This window comes from Typopeltis vanoorti, chromosome 8 (genome assembly GCF_054136105.1).
Source record: "Typopeltis vanoorti isolate ZY-2024b chromosome 8, IOZ_Tvanoo_1.0, whole genome shotgun sequence".
NCBI classification, from domain to species: domain Eukaryota; kingdom Metazoa; phylum Arthropoda; class Arachnida; order Uropygi; family Thelyphonidae; genus Typopeltis; species Typopeltis vanoorti.
In genome coordinates, this window is record NC_143556.1 from 123,477,821 (window position 1) to 123,499,444 (window position 21,624).

A 21,624-nucleotide genomic window follows, 5' to 3' on the forward strand; every position below is an offset into this window, starting at 1 on the left:
CTGAATTTGCACATCCACTACATTCAGCAACACTTTCTCAAGTCTTCTTACACCGTAACCATTCAAATGCAAGCCATCCATCTTATATAGATCCTTTCGCCCATCAAACTCACTCCACACATCCACAAATTCCACACCACTCGTCATACATAACCCACGCATAAAGTCATTTGCAATTATAGCCCTCCTTTTAAACATTTCACTGTCATACCGTGGCAAAAGACTAATCATTCTAACTCTCTCACTCTTTTCTTTTGCTACCTCAAACAATTCATTCAGGTCTTCTATCATTTCCATTTTATCTCCTTTCAAATCATTCGTACCTGCCACAACAATCATTTCTTTCACCCTTTCCTTTTGCTCTCTAATAGACGCAGTTACGTCCTTTATGGTCGCACCAGGTTTGTACGATTTTGTCAAATCCTCTACTAACACACCTCGTACTAACGAGTCTCCATACAGCACTCTATCCTTCATTTTGTTCATGTTCACATTCATACGTCTATTTTTCCTGTCATACCTTTTATTATTGGTTGGTTCATTCAGTCTACTTTTGTTCATGCACTCTAGCTGCTGTTTTGCTCTTTCTATCGCACTATTCAACAACGCGATCTCACTCAATGCATCTATCTCATCTTTTTTGTTCTCTGAGAAACCATTTATACTATCATTCACACTTTCTACATTCACACTCTCACAATTTTCATGTACAACCTTGCCGTTTCTTGTCATATCCCTGTTTCCTTCATTCTGAAGGTTGACAAAAATATCACACTCACGATCCGAAATACACTTCAATTCCGCATTCTCCCTACATTTTCTACACACATTCAATCCTTTATCATCATTTAACCACACTCCGACCGCACTCCGCAAAGCGTACATTTCACAGCTAGTACACTGACTCATTTCTTTTATGCTACCGTTCTTTGATAACGATGGCGAACCTTCATTACTGGCCGCCATTTTCCTTCGCACAGGTGCCATTACTTATCTGTGACGTGTTTTGTCAAATTATACCCTAATCTTTAATAATTATTCAATTAAATTGCAAGTGATTTATAGAGCAATCTACCGGTTTATCTAAACGTTGGTCCATTCAGAGCTAATATGCTATACTAACCTCAGTAGGTGAAATTGTTCTAAAAATACAGACATATTGATAAGTTAGAACCCTCAAAATCCACAATTATCAATATCCTGAACTCCGATCCTAGTATATCTCATTGGGGCGAGGACAATATTGTAAACTTCAATGTCTTCAAAATTCAGTTCCATCTGATCTCTAGCAAGAAGGAGCTCACATACATCTCCCTAACTTTCAGTAATAACCAGATATCCAAACTCGATCAGCTTTACCTTTTTGGACTAACCTTTATCTCCAGCCTTTCCTAGCAGAAACACATTTCAACTATAGCTTCTGCAACCATAAAAAAAACGTGGTGCAATTTTCGCACAAAACACCATTTCACATCTCTACAGTTGCTAACTCTGATAATCACAAATCCGCCCAACCATCAAATACTGCTGACATATTTAGGATGGTGCACGGAAATCCTCTCTACGATTGCTCGATTCTAACCAACAGCCTTTTACAGTCCAAGTTGAAACTCACCAGACCAACTTCTCTGCGTACACTTTCACTCCATCTATCTCTGTTCTTTGGAGCAGTCTCCAAGATGACAACCATCAGTTGTGCAGAAAAAAAAAAAAAAAACTAAATAAATTTCTCCTTTCTTATAATTCTCTTGCCAGACACACACGGTACAGCACTGATATACTATAAGACTTGTGACCTTTCGTGGATCAAATTAAAAAAAAATAAAAATAAAAAAATAAAAAGACGAACTCCAGATGTCCTAAAGTATTTGTAACATGATAATTCGGGAATAAATTAATCATGTTAATCCTGGTTTATTCAAAATGCTTTCGAAGGTCGAGTCTGGATAAAGGTGTTGATAGGGGTCAACTAGCTTTTCATGATAACAACACACATTTCGTTATTACATTACTAAAATATAACTATAGAATAACACGTATGTTACAGTAAATAACTTTTTATTATGTAAATATTTGGTCTTATGTATCATAAGACATCGTCAGTACAACTATCGAACAACAAAAGGAATCGAATTCATAAAAACAGTAGTATGCAGTGCGCATGCTTAAATTGGAATCCCTCTGAGTATACAGTCACGTGTTCGTGGATTTAAACTATTAGGCTGATATTAAAATTAATTAAATTTAATTAAAATATATCAGCTAATTAACACAATTGAGGATAACAATTTCCCAAACTTTTGGGATAGTGAGACAGTCGTTCCGATTAAGAATTATTTCTATGACGTAAGACTTCAGTACCTTCTTTATATAAACGTTCATGTTTATATATGGATCTATGTAATAGGTTAGCGTTTTCCATTCCATTTTAGTCCATGAAGACACGACTGTATACGTAGTGGGATTCCAATTTACGTTATGCCCAATGTTTTTGCAAAATATTTCTTAAGATGTAGTTTAAAATGTAGTGGAGCAGAAATACTTTCTTGGAGTAAACAAGGAGCTTGTGTTTTCTGTTATCACTTTCTGGCGTGAAATCTTCATTATGTGGCCATGCATTCTTGGAAGAGAAGCGAAGAAGCTCTTGGTACAACTGCAGGAATGCCATGTGGACCAGGGACAGAGTATCGATGCTATTCAGTATTTTTCGGATAATGATCTGGTATGGAAGTCATGCTGTGAGTGGTTTATGGTAGAGAAAGACATTTGGCTTGGTGATCTTAAGCTGTAAAGTCTGATGAGAAGAGGCCTGTCTTATCTTTAAGAGATATTATCATTTTACCATCAAGTGTGTGTGTGAGAGAGAGAGAGAGAGAGATGGAAACAAGGAAGGCATGAAGTTTTACCTGCTCAACAGAGGTGAGGATACAAAAGGGTTCGACTGCCATTTGAGGAGGCAAGCATTTGGACCTTACCAAGTCTCCTTTCGATTTGATTATGTTCCCCCAACCAATTGTTATGAGACATAGGGTAAGCTAAAGAAGGAAGGTGGAGTTTTTGACTTGAGCCACTGAATATGTGCTGAAATTTTCTTGCATGGCTTTGTGACATTTGTTCGTGAAGCAAATCTTGAATAAACATCGAGATTTTTAAGTAAAATGTGGGACTAAACGCTCATTCCAGCAAGAATGGGGCTAATGATGTGATTATCTGGTAGGACTGTTAGAATTTATTTTATTCTCTCAACCTTGGATTATATGTCTGAACCAAAATCTGTTGATATATCCAGCTGGAAATTTTGCATCTTTTTACAAATTCAGTCGTATATGTATAGATAATAAAGGAAATGACAGATTTTTTGAGTTCACATTTACTTATCTTACTGGATCTGCTACAACAATTTTTCTAGCATGCTTAAATCCATAAAAATTACCTCTACAGTATCGAACTATAGAGATAACTTAAAAGAAATCTGCAGATAAACACAAGTGAATGCAGAGTATACAACAGGATACTTTTGAGAAGCACAGTAAACCTAAGAAGTTTGATGAAGCTGTAACGTTATGGGGTGGATCATTTTATATGATTTGACCTAGATCGATAAATTGTGATTACAGTAATGGTGAAAGCCAACTTTGATGTCCTCTGAGTGCCGTTAACTCAAGCTAGGATTTTTATCACATCAAGTTATGGGGTTGAAGTCATCTTCTTACCACCTGAAGAGCAATGACAGAATCCACTTGATAAAAAATATGTAGGTACAAACTATCTCTACCCAGTGTACTATAATTCGAAATTATTGATGTAGAATAATTTGTTCAATGCTAAATATTTGTTTTTATCCCAGGAAATGTCAACAGCATACCTGACGAACTTCTGTGTAACCCAGAAAAAAAAAAAAAAAAAAAGAAAGAAAGAAAGAAAAAAAAAAGTATATATATATATATATATATATATATATATATATATATACTGTTTGCAAAGTAAAAGTATTCAGCCTACATGTATTATATCCAAAAAAGATGTCAGTTAAGTACATCTGAAAATAATAATAATAATAATAAGCAAAATTATGAAAAACATATTTTCGAGATGTAAGAGAATCCCATCCCCTTAAGAATTGACCCAGTTTATGATATAAAGTTCTATGCGTTTTCCATTAGGTAATCATTACTCCCCCCCCCTCCAACTACATCTATCATGTGTAATGCTTTTGCAAAGCATTAACTGCATGATGAAAATGATATTACTAATAAACATTGTTCAGATTATAAAGTAGAACAGCTTAAGCGTTGATTATGTTTCCATATTCTAGTTAATTGTGAAGCATTCTATATGATAAAAATTGCATAGAAAATAGCGTGATGAGACGGCTCATGAAGTAGCACATTCCTATGAGCATTACAATGCCAGCATATTATAACTACCTCATTGCAATTTATCTCGTTAGAACTTGGCTCACGGCCGCATGCGGCAATTTACATTTCACAATATACCCCGAAAGCTCATTCGATGAACCAAAAATTGAATATATTAACAAAAGATTCAGATTACACTCATAATTAATACAAATATTACGGAGATTAATACTTGCATTTTTAAGGCATTATACACTACATAATTCAACAGTATGTACATCTCGATCCCTTTTCACATCTTATAAATTACCTTCTCTCTAACAAGTACGCATCCATGAAAAACGCAAAGAATAATATTTACTATGCATATAAATTAATTCATCCCCATAAGAATTAATTTCATAGAGGCTAATGTTTGTTTACACACGCACATCGCAATCTAAGGAGAACCGCCTCAGAGATTTTAAAGTAATAACATCGATGTTATTAACAGACCGAACGAAAGATATTGGAATCTGCAGAAATTATGTTCTGTCCTAACCATCTTAAGCCACCTTTAGTGATTAGCCTATCACACTAACAATGCAATCATGCATGGAACAGTGCTGAATAACTAATAACTTTCTCTTTTTTTTTTTTTTTGTGGTGAATGACAGTTATTGCATATGCAGTGTTTACATCTTTATTTTCTCTGAATCCCTGGGATAGAAGGACGAACATAGTAGCGCCTATTAAATGAATACTTACTAAGTAGTTAATTCAGTTACATTTCTTCGGCATTGATTAGCATACCTAAGAGACTGGAACGTACAGCACTCATTAACTCAATACGAGGATCAGAAGATGAGAAGAGAATTCGAACCCATTGATTTTTATATTATTTATTTATTTATTTATTTTAAATAGCTGGTTGAATATCCTCACAACACTGCTAAAAATCTTTAATTAAAAGGTGACAGGAAGACTATTGGGAAAAAAACTCGGTAAGGTTTAAAAGATCACTCCAAAGGAAATGTTGCTACTTTCCTACATTTACTTCATAAATATCACACTCCAATACTAGCCTGGTTATAACGACAGCACATTACCGAACTATTAAAAATATTGAGTATTCAAAATAAGTAATAACTACGATTAATACTGCAAACAGAAAGAACATCGAACACTACAAATGCTTTAATAAGCCCTCAAATATTATTATAAAAAAATCAGGATGGCGTGTAATCACACTGTCTTGATTCGTTAACCTTCAGAAATACATTCTGGTAAAAATTAATATTAGCTTAAATATCCCAAAATTTTGTGTTAATCTACACCAAGACGAAAAACAAATGCATGATTGCTGAATATGCGTATTAATTCAAAGAATATATAAATTGGGAGGATCTTTAATCTAGGACGCGACATATAGCAAAATAGACTATTGAGTTTATAATACAATCAGATGTGAGAAATTTAATGTCCCTAATCTCTGAAGATGTTGTGCGATCACGTGGTTTTTTATTCTCCCGTTCGAATACAGACGACTCCCTTTTCTTCAAGTTCACAAGTCAACCTTTCTTTAGTAGGCAGACAGCAAATGCCAAAGGCATGACGTGTCTGAGAAACCACATTCACGATAGGAGGAGAGGAAAAAAAGTAAACTCAGCTAGCTGGGAACGAAACAGGTGGTGCTACTTTCACGCCGAGTTCTTTCAGCTATCGGACAATAGCTATTCGTCATAAGAGTGAATGAACGTATAAAAGATTTTTGTATTTCATTACTTCATTTATATGTAGTCTGTGCTATGGTGGTACGAGACTAGCAATGTGATGTGGAATGGGTATCCCAGAAGTTAGCAATGGATACGTACATTGAAAAAATTCATTATATCGATGTGGTAGGAGAGTACGATGCGATCACTTAATTTAGCATCGAGTCAATTAACTATTTTTAAGTCTAAATTCTTTTTGTCAGTGGTTTTCACTTCACTGGTTTCAATGCATTCTTCATCGTTCTAATGAGTACAGAAATTTAATTGCACGATTATATACGTTTTATTTTATCATTAAAAAAAATAATTAAGAAATGCACTAATCTTTGTCATATTACATACATGAGTGATGTAAAAGATATAGGATTAGACCCAAAAATAATTTAAAAGTATACTTTATTTATTTACTTGGGATTGATTTATTCACTGAGGATTATTATTATGGAGAAAATGCAAAAGGTTCGTTTAGGAAAAGCTGCTCAACTGTTACGTCAAAGGAACTAAAAACATTAGGTTTGCACAGCATGTCTCTTGAACTGCATGCGCGTGCTCGACTGATTTGCTGGTTTAGTGATTAAAACAAAATAAATAAATAACACTACCGGAAAGAAAACCATTCCAAAAGTTCTACGTTTGGCTTCTAGAGAACAAGATTTTCGGAAAGAAAACCATTCCGAAAAATTCATACCATCCCCATGAGATAGATCAACTAATTCATCTTAAGCTGAAAGCCTGTAGCTGAAAAGAACATGTATATGCTACCATCCCTTCATCTTCAAAAGGTTAGAAAGAGAAAAACGAACGCAGTGGATGAAAATATATGAGAGATTGATAAAAAGTCTTCGTCTTCAAGAGACTTAAAGTTTTAACTGAGTTAAAAGAAAGAGAGGAGTACTGGAATATTATAGAACTACATGACCGAGAAAGTGATTTTTTAAAATTGGTAGTGATGAGTGTGAACGGCATTGTTTTATTCTGTGAACATCTGCTAGACAGCTGCGTACTCATTCTCTACATTTTTCTAAACTTATCATATCACAAATGCTGTTCAATATGCAAGTACTCAATTCCTGCGGACCTGGTTAGCTCCATGGACAGCAAACCAGACTTCAAATCAGAAGACTAGGGATTTCAATCCCACTGTGAGCATGGCTGTTTATGAATGTCTTTAGGACATGATGAATTTCATCTCCTGGGGTAAGAATACTGCTCCGCTTATTGCATGACTGGAGTGGAAGAAAGTTCTACGTTTGGCTTCTAGAGAACAAGATTTTCGGATTATATATCACTTAAAACCCACACACTATACTAATATCATAATGTACTATAGGTTAACAACCTTTTGTGTATAGATTCACATTAAAATTATACCATTGCTTCATCTACTGGCTGAAATGTAATCTCCGACTGTCTGCAGTGGAGACAATATCTTTTTTGTGGAAACTTCCATAAATACAAATTTATAAGGATTCTGATTTGTAAGTCTAGAGAAACCTGGGTTGTGCTCTTAACATTTTATTATTATTGTTACATGACATCTCCAAAGCGTACGACTCATCGCAGGGGGGGTACACTCTACTCTACTCCGCTACTTAATTCATTGTCTCCGCTATTAATTCTCCAATTACACGCAACGCCCACTAACAACAGCAAAAACAACAACAAGAGTACTTTCTGTCTGTAAATTGCGCGTATTCCTATGGCCGATTTGCCTGTAAGGGATGAAAAACCGCGTTTCGAAGAAAAAAACCTGCTACCTCTGTATGAGATCGACTAACTCATGATGAAAAATTTGAAAAAAGAAGAATCTGAAAATTCTTCATTTGGAAAAGGCTATATCAAGATTTCTCTCGTCGCGTCAAGAATCGACCTTTGGTATTTTCCAATCGAAGGGTATAATGTCCCACTGTTCTTCCAATTGCGCTACTAGGGCACTTCGAAGATGTTTTATCAGATCTAGCTAGGTTAACAGGACTCCTGAATAAACTCTCATCGTGTGGTCTTTCTCCTGCATTTAGATCTAGCCATGTTAACAGGACTCTTCTCTTCCTTTGTTCTTTCTCCTGCATTTTTTGGTTTTCTCTATGGCTGTCTATTAGATGCCTCTTTGTCATTTAGCTTGTCTGCTCGTGCTAAAGTATAACAAGACATTGCTCCTTTCTGTCCAATTTCCTCTGTATATCAGGTCAGTGATCTTCTTTCATTCTTTCTACAAATCCGATATACACACACACACACACACACACACACACACACACACACACACACACACGTGTGTGTGTGTGTGTGTATATACCCCCCCAGTTGCGTTTAAATACTCTTAATTGTAGCAGTACTTAATCTGCGGAGATGAGTTTTATTTTTTCTCTTTATGGTGAAGATGGAAAAGACACCTTCCTAAGCGTCGGAGGTAAAAAAAAAAAAAAGGATAAAGGGGAAAAGAATTAAATTTTTACTTACAGAATATGCTTTCTTCTTCTTTTTTCTCCCTTATACATTTGTCAGTGACGCGTGAGAAGATAAATGAAATAAGGCCGAGACTCCAATTGTCTCACGATCACAAATGTTAAATTACCTATTTTTTTCATGTGCAAGAAAGTTTTAAATACATTGCTGCCTTCAATTTGTTTGAACTTATTTCCCTCTTATTATATCAGCAAAATCTTAATGATCTTATTATTGAGGAATAAAAATAAGAAACGCTTTAAGAACAGTGTCTCCAGCTCTCGAACCTCATTACGTGTTGGGAAGTCAGAATTGGCTAAAATTGAAGGAAGAAAGAAAATGGACCATTATAAACATTAGATTTGAGCACACTATAGGTAGTCAACAGATAAAAAAAACTGTAGAGAAGAAATGAAGAAAAACTAAATCCTATGAAGTTTGAGTATAGAACTGGCTGGTTACTGAAAGTTATAATAATTTTTGTAAAACGTGTGTAGCTTTACATTGAATTTAAACAGTGTGAAATTAAAGTAATTAAGATACGTAATAATTTGCAAGAGAAATTATTACACGGATAAGCGTTAACTTGAGAGTATAATAATAATAATATCGTGAGTGGTCTGAAAAAATCGCAGTATTCTACGTGTACGCCATATATATAATTTGCGAAAGTACTATTATATGAATACAAAATTATCCCATCCAGAGGAAAACGAATGATATCGTTTTCAAACAATGAAACTGCAAATGACTATCAAGTAAGTAGGCATTATGAAATGTGAGGCACTTCTACGACTCTAACGGCTCTTAAAATATAACCTTTGAATTATTATCATTGAACAATTTCATAACAAGCTCATCCCCATCTACGATCAAGAAATTCCGCCCCAGTATTGCCAAGAATTGACATAAATTGAGATTTAAAGGTTTATCCAAAACTCCTCTGCGACAGTAAATGGGTGCAGTGATCTAATTGCAGTGCATATTTTCTGTGCAATTAGAGCACTTTGCCCATTTACTGCGGAACAGTAGTTTTGGGAAAACATTTAATCCCTGTTTTTAAAGACCACACGATAAGCAAACTGTGTGAGAAGAAATACATACATCTGTAAATAAACACAGACAAAAAAAAAAGCTATCACATCATACAGCAGATATGCAAAGACCAACTTACCATCTAATAAACAGAGGGGACAATGGTCAGAATTGACACAGGAGTAGCATATCTCATGACCGCACGTGTCGATTAACCTACGTCGTTTACCTTTGTCAAAGGGCATATGACAGGACGGACAGCACGCAGCGCCACTGTCGAGCATCATTTTCCGCACAGTCTTGATATCTATGTGGAAGAAAAATAACCGAGTCTTTCAGGTATGCATTTATAAATGAAAACTGGAGAGCATACGAAATTTAGTTTGAAAGAGTAATTTTATGCACATCTGATATGGTATATAACAGGAATTGGGAGCTTGGAAATTCGCAATCTTTTAAAATATATTGTTGATTTATGTGAAACATTGTTTCATATTAAAAATTCACTGACCATCGACAATTGTAAATCAATAAGACAGATTTGTCTGTATGGCAAAATTTCAAGTTATTTTGTACTAAAAAACAACTCTGCGGGGGGGGGGGGAGCGTTAGTTATCTTAAATAATATAATAATACTTGATTACTCCCTAAGAATAATTCATTTATTTTGGATATCTCGAATTTATTTCACAAGCGAACTGATCTTGAGTTATTTTTTGCGGCGTTGTTACAACTTGATAATTAGCAGGTAGATAGCAGAAAAAGGGATTATAGCAAGATAAGCGATAACCTAACTATAAATATAGCATTAACGTGCGTTTGGTACAAGCTTCCCTCAAGTAATTTAATTTGTTGTGCAATTATCGTGCAAGGCTCTAACGCATTTCAGCGGCAATTTAGGTAGGTAATACTCTAGTGATGATTCCCAAAACAGTTGTTCCAAAGCTAATATATCGCTTTAATTGGTTAGTTCTCTCTCTTTTTTTTCTTTTTTTTTCCCCCTTTCTAATTCTTTGCGCTAACACTTGGAGGCAGTAAGTAAGTTAGAAAAGCTTACGGCAAAATTAAGTGAATGCCTTTTAGCGGCTGTTACGTCTCCTTCGTTCTAGATATTTAATTAAGGAATCAGAATTTAAACCTGAAATTAACCTGATGGGTTAGGAAATCCCTTAAAACGGTAGCACTTTAAACGTGCTGCTAGTTTTTTTATCGTTTTTTTTTTTTTTTTATATGAATATCTTGCATTAGTCAGGCTGATGATCGTGAGCTTTAGTTAGCATATGAACTGTGGACTTCAGAAACTCCTTATGTTTCATTAAGCGTATGATATCAAACACGGTCGGGAGTGAAAAATCATCTGAAACTTTAGTTACAATTTCTGGGATAAATTATGGACTCCCCCCCCCCTCTTCCCCTCCAAAAAAGTAAAATTATGTATTGATTTTGTCTCCACTGTAAACGTTATTCTTCAGTGACTCTGCCAGTATATAATAAATTAAGACGCTGTATAGCCCTGGAAATATCCGATACCTGTCGGAAGAATTCTATTTTGCGAATTATTTATTTTACAATGAACTGAATGATCATACTGCATTACATTATTTATCATCAGTTTGCCATTTTAAGGTTTTCGTCACGCCAAATGAAAGCAAACTTTCTCTTTCTTTTTTTTTTTTTTTTTACTTAAACAGCAGAAGAAAACTTCTCGAGTTTTAAAGTGATCCAACTTCGCGACCTTTATAGATAACTTTCTTTTTCTCACAAACTGTGCAGTTCAATCTATTTGTTCAATTTTCCATACTGAGGCACGATTTGTTATTTATTTATCCCAAAAACATACTCAGCGACTTTTGTAATTCAGCACTTCAAATGAGAAAATAATCTGCCTTAGTATTATGCAGTTTACTGGTAATTTGTTTATTTTTATTTTTATTTATATTACTTTTATGATAGGATTGAAAATATATATTGGGATATTTCAGATCTGGTTCACATGAAGAAAATCGATGGTTTTTCTTTCCAGCTATGACTGATATTCAGTCAGAAGGGGGAAAAAAAAAGGAATATGTTTATTATGCATAAACAAAGAGAGGTCTTCAATAGAAAACAGGTTGATGTCTGTACAGTACTGTTTTTTTCCTTTTCGCCACTTATTATTTCGATATATAATATCAAACTTTGATATCTATCACTACGGTCTGGAAATCAAAATATCTACGGAATTTTTTTTTTATTACTCCGCTGATTTTGGTTGCTTTTTGTCCTTTTGATAGAATAAAGAAAATTAACAAAAATGAATTTCTTCCTTTGTATTGCAAATACCAACCAATGATATCTCAAATTAAATTGCATCGCCTTAAGCAGCACTTTCGAATTATAAAAATAACGTGTAAGACAAGTGAATAAGGAAGAAAATGAAAAAAAAAAAAAAAACTTTGCTTCAATCTTGAAGAATTAAGCACATTCAAATGGAGAATAAGAATGTAAAAATGTTCTTGCAAGAAAAAATAGCCCTAGATAGTCCAAATCTTAATAAGTCCACATAACTTTGTTAGCATCATACACTGAAAAGGATACAATTCAGAAGGCATATTTTGTTGCAATGTGGTGATATTTTTAAGCAGATTCATCAAATCTTAGTTTTCAGCATATCAGGAACTTTTTCTCGATGTAGGGTAGTGAGTGATCGCAGAACATTCATGACCTGCAGAAGATAGCTAATTCATCTTCTTACTTTACTCATCTGGTGACATCGTAATGTTAGGCTTGCTCAATTCCGTGTTAGTCCGAATAGTGGGGACCTTTTGCTCTTATTCTACCTTTTTCCCGTAACCTATTCTCTATAACCTTTTACTACGATGCGTATTCTCATGGTTTTTCTCCATGTGTTCAACATGAGCAAAATTTTCTACACTATGACAGCCTGCTCTGCATCTTGTCATTAGTCCCCCCCCCAGAGTTTTAAGAGCTCAAATTGGCAAAGCATTGATTCTAGTTTTGATTACATACAATATATGTATTTTAATCCAGGCCAGAGGAGAGTTCCATCCCGGATACACTGACGTTGGAAGAGCATAATGCCATATCCCATGTCCAGGCAGAGACAGTCGTAATTCATGTGCTTCCATCAACTGCCCATCCAAAGTAGTGTTGGACTTCCTTTAGCCTGAATTACAGCACATATGCGGTTTGGCATAAATTCCACAAGGTGATTTCATCTATTTAAAACGTACCACACAGTCCTTTAATTTGCTCACATTTGACGGAAGAGAACTTTTACAGATCTGCTTTTCTAACATGCCCCATACATTCTCAATGGGATTCAGATCCGGGCTTTGTGGTGGCCAGGGAAGATGGTGGAAGTCGTTGTGCTAGCTGACCAACCACTGCTCAACAATTCTTGCGCGAAGGATAGTAGCATTGTCCATGAAAGAGCCGTCACCTGCTGGAGGAAAAGTCAACATTGCAGGATGTACTTGATCAGCAACAATGTTCAGATATTCTTTGTAGGACACCCAATCTTCCAGCAATAGCAGGGGACCCGTTTCGTAACAAGATATCATGTCCCTCGCCATGACACCACCTCCAGTACCTTAGGGTGTGTTTAGAAGGAAAGCTGGATTCATTGCTTACCATCGGTAATACAGAATAATGTGTACCGTGACCGTCGGACCACATGGCTTTTTTCCCCGCCAGTGTCCAGTCACGGTGTGCTTGATACCACTGTAGACGAACTTTGCAGTTCTTCGCAGAAATCGGTGGTTTCCGTATAGGCAGGCGACTACCAATATCGATCCTCTTCAGTTCTCTGAGCACAGTTCAGTGAAATATGGGTCAGGAACAGCCTACAATTAACGCTTCAGTCAATTACTCTACACACACAAAACTCTAAGTTCTACAAGTCTTCTCAGACGAAGGGGATCTCGTTCCTCGAAGGGAACTGTCTCAGCATCACAATTATACCTCTTAGACAAGCAATGTGGATTATTTTTCCTACTGATTAAACATATTTCACTTTTGAAAAACCAGTCAGCTCTGTTTTGAAAATCGTGGCTCCAGCCAGACGGGCAGCAACAATAAGCCCTTTATCGATTTCCAAAAGTACCTTTGTTATTCCCATGATCAACAATATTACCAATTACTGACTAGCAGCATTCTTAAATAGTTGCTTACCACACGTGGTGACGCACGTGACCAAGTATTTTGCATATATGCTGCTTAAGGGACGTTTATGTACATCTGCATAAATTTTCTAATTCAGTGGCCGGTATGTGTAGTAGGTAACTTGGTCACCAGAAGGTACACCGGGTCCACTACAGGGAGGTGGCTCACTTCAACACTTGCTAGTGTATGAGAAATCAAGGCATCCCAAATACAGAAGTAGTTGGTAAGTCTCGAGAAAAGAACGGAAACATGGACAATCAAAGATTCAACTCAGAAATTTCAAGCTCTATCTTTATACCAATAATTAAACAATTAAGTGTCCTTAACGATAAAACGTTTTTTTTTTTTTATAATTCCGTTTTTATAAGAAACATGATTCGAAATGGAATAATAATTTACTCCTCCATTATAGAATTAATCAAATTAGGGATTTAAATTTTCTATTAAAAATTCAGGCCATTGGAAAGGAAAACTAATAAAAGAAAATTCTGTCTACATTCAATGATTATAAGAAATGAACTTATTATTACACATGAATATATTATCAATTATTTTTTATGATTTTCTGAAAATAATTTTCTCACCTGCTTACTGAAAATTTCAAGAATAAAATGCTAATTGCCTACCTTTCCCGTTATACAAATAACTTTCGTGTTTGAATGCCTTCCTTATTTTTATTAATTATTTACCGAGATAAATAAAATAAAATAATTAATAAAATAATTAATTATTTACTGAGATAAACAGTGTTTTTAGTCATTCAAAATCGCTTGATGGATTGCACAAAACTTTTAATGATGGTCATCAGTTCTGCATATAAAGAAGGCTTAGGAAACTTTATTTTTTATCAAAACATACATGTCCTCTGGTGAAAGAAGACTTTTTAATATAAGAAGTGAACAACTTTTTGACATTAAAAATCGAATGAAATATCTTTTTGAGTACTTTTATTTCACTCTGAATATAAAACGCATTTCTTGAATTTCTTAACGCAATCTCTTTTAAATGGACCGGTAAGATATCTGGGAAGCAGAATATCCGTCACACGAAACTTAGTAAGCAGCATTTCTTAGATCTCCTAACAGTACTGACGTAAATATTCCAAAACGAGTTTAGAATGGAATATCCCTTAAGAAATAATTTAACTGTGATTGCCAAAACGCTTTATATACAAAATATCTATATGACTACATGTCTGTGAATATAGTAGAGGATCTCAATTGTTTTTGTAAAGTTCCGTAATTTAAATTTACGAATCTTTGTCACTCAAACAATAACACCAGCAAAAAGAGCTACAATAATGTTTTTCAAAAATTAACTATGTGCTCACATAATGGCTGTGATGTTTATTCAACGCATACTCTTAAATATCATCGGGTTAACTTTGCGAATTCAGGTGTTTGCAGTTTCCTAAGTGTTCGTTTCTGCGAAAATTTAGAGTGCCGGTCAATAAATGTAGCAGGCGTTTACTGTGCAAATGTTTTTCTCAAGGCATGTACTTGAAAGTCGTTAGTCGTGGGGGAAAATTTCATTTCTGCATTTAAAGATCACTGCTAACTTTTTAGTGCACAAGGAAGTATTATGAAGCAAGTTCATCATCAATTAAACTACGTTTTAAGAAGACAGACGTCAGAAAATACAGTAACATATTGAATGATCATCATACTGCAATGCTTGTCAATAGCTCTTAGGAAGATAGTGTTTAATATCTGAAGAAATTATAATTATGATCATGTAAGCGTTTTTTTCATATTGAGAGATCTACATATGAGAACACACAAACACACAAAAATAAAACGAATGAAATCGTTTTCATTTCCCTATAAAGATAATACCTGGGTCCTCTCGTATATAATAAATCGCACCTACAACTTGTAGAAGCAGAGTTCTTTATAATTACTTTAAAAGATTACACAGCTACTGTATTAGGTTGTCATTTTTCATCTCCGCCCAACCTTCCAAGGTCGCTGTTACAAACACAAGGACTTGTTTTGCCCTCGTGTGCTTCCCACACACACACACACATCAAGGTATAAATTAAAAGGAATGTATATATTATCTCAAGGTAGTGTCTAGTACTTGAGAGGCTCCTGACAAACCTCGCCCTAAAATGATCATCGTAAGAGAGTGACCTGTACTCATGTGTGCAAATGACCTTCCTTCGTGTGTTTTTGTGTATAATGTTACACTCTTCTCCTATTCGATTTAACAGGTGTCTCAGCAATATGTTAATCATGTGGAAAACAGAGGTTGCATTCTTTCTCGTGAAGGAATATTGCTCACCGTATTCATTGCTATTCTTGAGCAAAAAACAACAAACTAATTTACTTATTAAATCCTTTGGTTCATAAACATCTTCTGTATTGAGTATATAGAATTTCGCAATAATATAAACAATTATAAGAAGGAAGTATTAGAAAATTCATATACCGGAAATTGTTTCATTCATTCAACAAAATTTTTCATTATAATAAATATTTTTTAAAATATAAATAAAAAAATAGGAAAATTCATGCATCAGGACTTCTGTTTGTAATTTATACCTTTATTAAAGATATCAATATTTTTATACAATTTTTTCAATCATTTGCTCTATGGCTGGTTTTTAAGTTGATTACTAAAAGCAGTTAATGATGTAATGTATATTATGCGTGAAAATCGCGTGTATCTTCATGTTTTCCAGTACGCTTATGGGATAATAATAAAAACAATAATAAAATCCGCCACCTCCATAACTCCAACTAATTCTATTTAGAATAATATTCCACATAAATGCTTCCACTTGTTTTGATGCAAGAACGTTTTTTTTTTTTTTTTAATCAAATGGTGCTGCCACTAACTACTAGACTAAGGCTCTCCATTTGCTCTTTAAAATGTACTTCTATTTAAATGAAGTGATTTGAAATTATGGGTGCATTCAATGCACTTTAAACATTTTTTTAACTGAAATGTCGAATGTCGAATTATGTCGAATGCAGTGGGATGCTTTTGGGGAAAAAAATACATTAATTAGTAAACATGACCTGCAATCGGAATCAACAATGATCTTGAGAGAATTATTTTGGAGAAAAAGAAGAAAGTAATCATACATTTATTATTAATTTATATTCTTGTCATTTTCTGCTGTTGTGTTGTGTTATTTTAGGACTGATGACAATAGTAAAATAAGATGATTAACATTAACTGTTTGTGTTTAAAAATAGAAGCTACCTAATTTATAAATTTTCTGCATTTATTTATTTTTTTAAATATTTTTTCTTTGGCTAACTGATCCCTAAATTTACTTGTTGTTTAAAGTAAAAAAAAACGATAACAATTAAAGCTTACCTTGGTCGTTGTTTTCTGTAGGCATGAAAAATTGCTGAACTGGATTCAGCTGGGTCGTGCTTTTAAAATAAAGAATGAGTAACGATTTGGTAGTTTGGAGTGATTTGGTAATAGTGAGATGGGAGGTGGGGAATACTTAAACAATCGTTATCAGAATGGAAACAATATTCATGCAAGGAGTAAACTTTTACCGAAATACTGTTTCCTCCCGATACAAAATTAGCACTGGCAGCAGGAGATGTAATAATTCATGGTCCCTTTCTATTTTTCGCCACTTTCTCTCATTTTAAAATTCCCTGGAATCTACCAAAACAGCAATAAAAACAAAACATAACTTTTTTCTTTCTTTTCTCCCACTTTAATTAATTACGTTAAACCTGGAACAAGAAACCTAAAGCCTAAATTCCAAACCCGGAGGAACGGCAATCCCCAAGGTCTGATCATAATCAGAGAGCCTTTATATATGTAACATCTTAAAACCAACTTTTTTCATTATTATTTTTATGGCTATTTAGCCTATTTTTGTTTAGGAGTATCCCTTTTTTATAATGTCATTGGTTTTTTTCTGGAAATTTTTCCAGAAATAATACCTATAATAACTTTCTCCATTTTAACTTCATTTCTTTACCTGGAAAAATCATAAGTTAGAATTATGTAAGAAGCGAGACTTATACTCTCACACTTTTCAAGAAGTGAATTAAACAAATAAGCTAATATTTAATAAGTATCAGTATTTATTTATTTAGTTACTACTATATGTGTCCTTTAGTTCATTTCTCTGATTCGTACATGTTCTTCTATGTGTGTGTGTGTGTGTGTGTGTGTGTGTGTGTGTGTGTGTGTGTGTGTGTGTGTGTGTGCACCAAGTTAAGAAAAACTCTTTGTTTGTGAACTATTCAGTAGGATTGAACATACTGGACAATCAACAAAATACAAATATTTCGACACTGATAAATTAGATCAAATACGGCACTAGTAAGTATAAATGTGGAACATTATCCCCTCCCCTCCACTCCTATCCTTCTACGATATAATAGCTAAACACAAAAAATATATATAAAAAAGCAAAAATAATGAAAATAAACGATAAATATAGAAAAATGGGGGGGGGGTTTCGTCTAAATATCCGGTTTGTTAAATTAATCAAAGTGCCTTACAGTAAACAAAACTGGCAATACACCTCAGAGCTATTACTTAGTCGTTGATGTATATACAAGTGTACCTTTTTTTTTTTTTTTGAGTGGTTATCATACGAAGTATAAGTTCTTTGACAATTCGAAACAGTAGCTGTTAACCCTCACTGGGAATCTGTGCAAGTTGACGATCCCTAAAGGGAATTCGGGGAAATGGGTGTGTCGATAGGGCGTGGCTGTCATTAATTACAGTGGTGAGATGGTAAAAGAGATTCTTTCAGGAGTGGCCCCTTGGTGAATCTCTTGTCAGAGCATTAACAGCTATCCTTTAAATATCGATGCGCACTGATCGCTTTGGGCTACTGAATATAACAAAGACAGTAGCTCATGAAGTTCGTCAGTTTTTGTTCTCAAAGGGTATACAATAACGCTGAGTTTTTGAATCAATTCGAGTAATAACACTAAACTGAAAGATATCAGTAAATGAACTCAGAAAATTAACATCCACTTAAAAATAAGATAAACATATTGAAAAATTCTGCCGTAATAAATTAACTGAATTATTCCCAACTTCTGTTGAGAAGGTATATAACATTATTATAATAGCTCCGTCGTTCATGTTCCTCTTCATTCTCTATCCCCGACGATTATTTCTTCTAGAAATAAATTTAAAAATGCCAACGCTGTAAGTAAATAATGATTTTTGAATGATGCCTGAACTTCACAGTTCAAATGTCATTATTCCCCACGTGCTATGTTTAATGCATAAAAGAAAGAATAAAAAAACGCATTTGTGTAACAGGGTGTGTAATCGCCATCGTTCATGTCTTAAAACTTTAGGGAATCTAGACTGCTTGTCTCCGTGTTTGAGTAGGCTGCAACCTACACAGAACGCCACACCTCTGAAGGTAAGGGTGGATAGATTTTAGGAGAACAAGGCTATCAGTATGAAGTCCTCACCAATGGAGATTCCCATGCTCCCCACCTCCTTCTTTCATGTCCTTCTGTTGATCCCTCCACCCAAGTAATTTAACAAACTTCTAACCCATATTTCCAAGTTGGTGTTTACTACAAATATGCTATGCTTTAAGTTCTCGGCTTTAGCCTACTTTTGTTAATGATAAAGAGTTTTAACTTGAGTAATCGCATCCTGACCAGAACTCCACCCCTGAACAATTTGGCGCGGAAATTTTCCAGATTTCATCCGTTCTGTTCGTGGCAGAATGAACAGATGTTTGGTGAAGCAGTTTACTATTAAGTGAGTCGCAGCAGCGGTTGCGTAGTGAGTATTTTTCCTATCTATAACGAAATTAACTTTTTAATTACGCTGAAACAGTTCTATGGCGTTGTTGGAATAAAGTTTTGCCCATTTACTCTATGCTAGCTCACACGGCTGCAATTATCGTGTTCCCTGGAACTGGTCTCGCTTGAAAACCTAGACAGGAGTAGAGCACTACTTTATCAGATATGTTATTTTATATATCATTTTTATTTCATTTTCCTCGAAAAAAAAAGCGGATATTTAAATATCGTTCAAATATCTATGACATAGATTACAAAGATTTCCAATATAAACACAAACACACAACATTTCTTATAACAACAAATTAGCAAATTTAAATCTTAGAAGCAATCGTTGTTAAGCAATTGAAAAGCATTTAGAATAAGATGGCATTATATTATTCTAACAGATCTTAACAATATTATTTTATATATTTTCTTACTTGCTTCACTGAACTTCAGACTAAATTAAAATAAATTCTTTCATGGGTAACTATCGTAATAGAAAGAAGAAAATTGAAAGAAAAAAAAAGTTGAAAATGAATACCTTTAAGTATAGAACTTTCAAAATTTCCTCAAATTTCAAAATTCAGTGATGAATGGCTCTCTTTGAAGCTAAGCAGTGCCTCATACTGCTCCAACGATGCAATGACCAGAAAAAAAACTCCAAACTTAGAGGATTTAGAGCATGGATCTAAAGACTTTAAAGCCGGTAAGTTAAATTCACTGGGAGTAGGATATATAGTGATACCTGTTAAAAATGAGCAACTCTTTGTTGTTCCAATAGGAGGACTAACTCCTTACCCATGGCTTGCTATTGAGCTAAAAGCACTGCATAAGATTAGATGCTACCCAACAAAATATATCGAAAGCAAACCACTCAAGTATAACTGTTACCAAAGTAAGAGGACAAAGAACGAAAGAAAGTGTCGACGAATGAGAAATTATGAACAGGAAAAACAAAGATGAGAAGCGAATAATAATAAACGAAGTTCTCTGCAAACCAAACAGAAACCAAGCGGTAGGATAAACCGCTTTTATATTCATAAATGACTACTAGAGAAAACTGAATAAGCCAATTCATCTCTAAGAAGCCAAATCAATAGGCTTCTTAGAGATTCGAATTCTTCTCGCTCTTCCTCTCCACAAGTGCTTCTCACTTCTCCAATGTTGTGTGCTTCTCACTTTTCGAATGTATAAATGAAACATACAGGTAAAAAAAATCATTAGATTTCAAATTATAAGGATGAGGAAGAAAAAAATTTGAGGAAGAATTCAACTATGTGATTGTAACTGCACCATAAAATATTATGTTTTATGATAACTCCAGGAAACTTTACAAACCTATCGTACATTAATAGCTTAATCACCCAAACAACTTTTCATCCTCTCCTTTATTCCACATGTATCTGTCATTTGGAACAGTCTTCCCCAATAAATCCAAAACCCCTCAACTTTGATGAATGGGATTGATGTGCCTGTCTCTATTAGTATAGGTAGGACAGTGCTGGCTGTTAGGGAATCTGTCAAGGATAGTTCTGGTTGTTTGCAGAGGGTGGTCTTCTGAGTCTTTAGAGAGTATGCACAGATCTGGGTGTATAGGTTTTGTTTCATCTGGCTGAGTGAAAAGTGCCTTCTTGCTTTGCATCATACATCAAATATTCATCCAGTTAACCAGATTATTACAATTCAGTGGCACTGCAATTGCTAGATGGAACCTTCGCAGATCTATCTGGAATGCATTTGAGAAACAAATCGAACAAATCATAGAAATCATTATAGCAATACCACCCACTCCTAATAGCTACCCTAGATTTCTTAAACTAATCAAAACTGCAGCCAAAACATCTATTCCAAGAGGCTACAGAAAACAGTACATCCCATGCTCGAGTAAGGAAACTAAGAAACTTATAGCCAAATATGAAGAAACTGCATACTCAACTGCTGCTAAGGAGCTCATATCAACGCTCGAGAAAAACAGAAAGGGTAGATGGATCTCAACCATCCATGAACTTAATTTCACCAAAACTAGCTAATAAAGCTGGTCGCTTCTGAGAAGATTAGGTAGTACAGAACCAACAACATATAAACCATCAGAGATAACTCCAGACTTAATGGCTAACCATT

At 34.6% G+C, this 21,624-nt stretch overlaps 1 protein-coding gene across 4 annotated transcripts in view; it reads right to left on the reverse strand.

Moving 5' to 3' along the window:
- LOC150104326 (protein TANC2-like) overlaps nucleotides 1-21,624 on the reverse strand; it is a 360,557-nt gene that overhangs the window by 193,102 nt on the left and 145,831 nt on the right. For all 4 annotated transcript variants that reach the window (XM_090396298.1, XM_090396296.1, XM_090396297.1 and 1 more), the window contains exon 3: nucleotides 9,732-9,899. In XM_090396298.1, coding sequence (XP_090252424.1) covers nucleotides 9,732-9,899 — 168 coding nt within the window. The remainder of the gene's footprint in view (nucleotides 1-9,731; nucleotides 9,900-21,624) is intronic.